This window comes from Gossypium hirsutum, chromosome A07 (assembly GCF_007990345.1).
Source record: "Gossypium hirsutum isolate 1008001.06 chromosome A07, Gossypium_hirsutum_v2.1, whole genome shotgun sequence".
Lineage (NCBI taxonomy): Eukaryota > Viridiplantae > Streptophyta > Magnoliopsida > Malvales > Malvaceae > Gossypium > Gossypium hirsutum.
This window is the reverse complement of record NC_053430.1, coordinates 83,029,061-83,031,478: the sequence shown is the minus strand read 5'-3', so window position 1 is coordinate 83,031,478 and position 2,418 is coordinate 83,029,061. Positions and strand designations below refer to the sequence as shown.

General features: G+C 34.9%; 1 protein-coding gene across 1 annotated transcript; it reads left to right on the top strand.

The window, feature by feature from the left end:
• Positions 1-684: 684 nt before the first annotated feature.
• On the top strand, positions 685-1,453 carry LOC107952646 (protein SEED AND ROOT HAIR PROTECTIVE PROTEIN). The gene is made up of 2 exons (XM_016887837.2): positions 685-928; positions 1,015-1,453. Exons 1-2 carry the CDS (start codon positions 715-717, stop codon positions 1,329-1,331), a joined length of 531 nt encoding a protein of 176 aa, XP_016743326.1. The 5' UTR covers positions 685-714; the 3' UTR covers positions 1,332-1,453.
• Positions 1,454-2,418: the final 965 nt, after the last annotated feature.

The window sequence follows — 2,418 nt, the reverse complement described above, 5'->3', positions numbered from 1 at the left end:
GAAGAAAAATGAAGAGATGAAAAAGTACTAATCACTTCTAAAGTACCTTTTACTTAAAAAAACTAAAAGTTTTAGTTTATAAGTAAAAATTGCTTTTAGAAAGCCCCTCCTTTTAATTAAAATTTATTTATTTAGCGCAATTTTTTTTTGAAAAATAATTTTCAAGTCAAAAATACTTTTTTTTTAACTAGTCTAACTCAGCTTCCACGGTGTTTAGCTTTCGCCTTTCGTGTCTGCCTTGTTGGAGTTATCACCACCACAGTTTTGGTACAGGACTTCCCCCAGCTAAAACAACTCTTGTTTTTGCTGCCAGTTTAGATGGGATTTTCCGTTGGGTTTTAAATTTCTAGAAATAAGATTTCCATTTTTTTCCTTATATAATCCTAATAATGCTGGTTGTGAAATTTTCATCATGAATTTATCCCCAAACCCACTACCATCAACCTAAATAATATCAGTAAGAAAAAGTTATTTCAATGTTATGGCGTTAGTTCAATGAATTAATTGATAACAAGTTTATTATTAAAAAAAAATGAAAATTTCCGTCGTGCCAGCAGCTCATTATCTATGCATATATTTTATTATTTGGTTATCAATAACTTTTATTTGATTGATTATGGAATGATCTATGCATGTATTTTTATAAGGGGGAATATTGCAATACCTCTTCACCCCACCCCTAAGCTTTAGGATTGCTCTTTTTGCCTTGGTCACATGTCAATGGCTCTCACCACTTTCTGCTTCACCATATCTTTGATTCTATGCTCATTTATGGTTGATTTTGCTTCTGCGTCTGGTGATTATGGATATGGTTCAAAACCACAACTATCTCACACACCCATGTTTCATGTGAAGGAAAAGCCACTCCCCATTGGTATTGAAGGCTTTATTCTATGTAAATCAGGCCCCAAAACAATCCCAATTAAAGGTATAATCCCTAACTAACAAACGTTGCATATATCTATGAATTTCTTTTATATTATCACAACAATATGTTTAACAATATGAGTGCAGGAGGTGTTGCTAGGATAACATGTCAAGCTGTTGATGTAAATGGTTATCAAACAGCACCTTTCTCCATCTTAAGCAAACCGACAGATTCAAAGGGATATTACTTTGCAACATTGTACCCTAACGAGCTCAATCATAACAAGCTAAAGCTTGCAGAATGTAAAGCTTTCCTTGAGAAATCACCACTGGGGACATGCAAGGTTGCGACCGATGTTAACAAAGGAATAACAGGTGCTCCCCTCTCTCATCGTCGCCTGCTTGACAACAAGAAGATGACGTTATATTCAGTCTCACCTTTCATATTCTCTAATGGTTATTGAAATTCTCCATTCTTGTTTATTACTACACTTCTTTGTCCAAAGATTATTTCTGGGTTTTGTTTTTTTGTGTCTGATTTTGTGAAAGGAAAATTTCTTCTTCTTTTTTTATATGTGAAAATGGTTACAATTATGTTCTTACATGTAAGGTTGTGAAATGTAAGCCTTGCGATTTTCATGGTATTCATAACCTTTTGCTCTTTAGTTCATTGAGATGAGAGAGCACTTGTTTAGCAAATTGTTTGGTTTATAAGTTTTGAAGCTTTTTTTTTTTACCATATATAAAAGTTTTGGCCGAAATGACACCTACATTTTTACCATATCCTCCAACTGCTCGAGTAGTACCACATAACTCGGTCCATGATCCCATCTATACTAGCGATATATTAATTTAAACTTATAATAAATAAAAAATATTTATTATACAAACTACATATTTATTAAGAAATTATTTTACCTTGTTACTAATGGAAACATTAAGGGTTGTTCATTCGGAGACGTAAAAATGGTGGTCGCCACTAGGCTCATGACTGTAGTAGGAGCAAACAACCACCAATTGACATTTTATCCAGTTCCATCGTCCGACACAACTCTCGGTATAATTTGACCAACAAAGCTAATCCCCGACTTATTTGTCTACTTTCTTTGAAGTCAACTAGGTGTAGTAGTCACCTTATGTGTTCCAAATTTTGAGATTTATCGGGTATTAGAATGCCTCCGATTAACCTCAGGATGAAAGCTAGAGCATATTGTTCTTTGACGATGTCGAGCGTGTCTGTAGGAAACTCTTTGAAATTGGTTTTCAACCACTTCATATCTATCCAGCCATCGTAAATCTTGTTCGACACCTTCCTCAAAAGGTCCTCTTTATTGGGAACGACTACTAACCCCATGAAAAATGACTCATCCATCGATAAACTAAGTTGTAAAGCTACATCCTTGAGTGTGATTGTACACTCGCCGCATGGAAGATAGAAACTGTATTTCTCGAGCCCCCATCTTTCCACCAATGTGCTGATGAGTGTAGGATCGAGTTTGCAACCCTTAAGCATACAATACGCATGCAAGAATACTGTGTCTTACAAGTAAC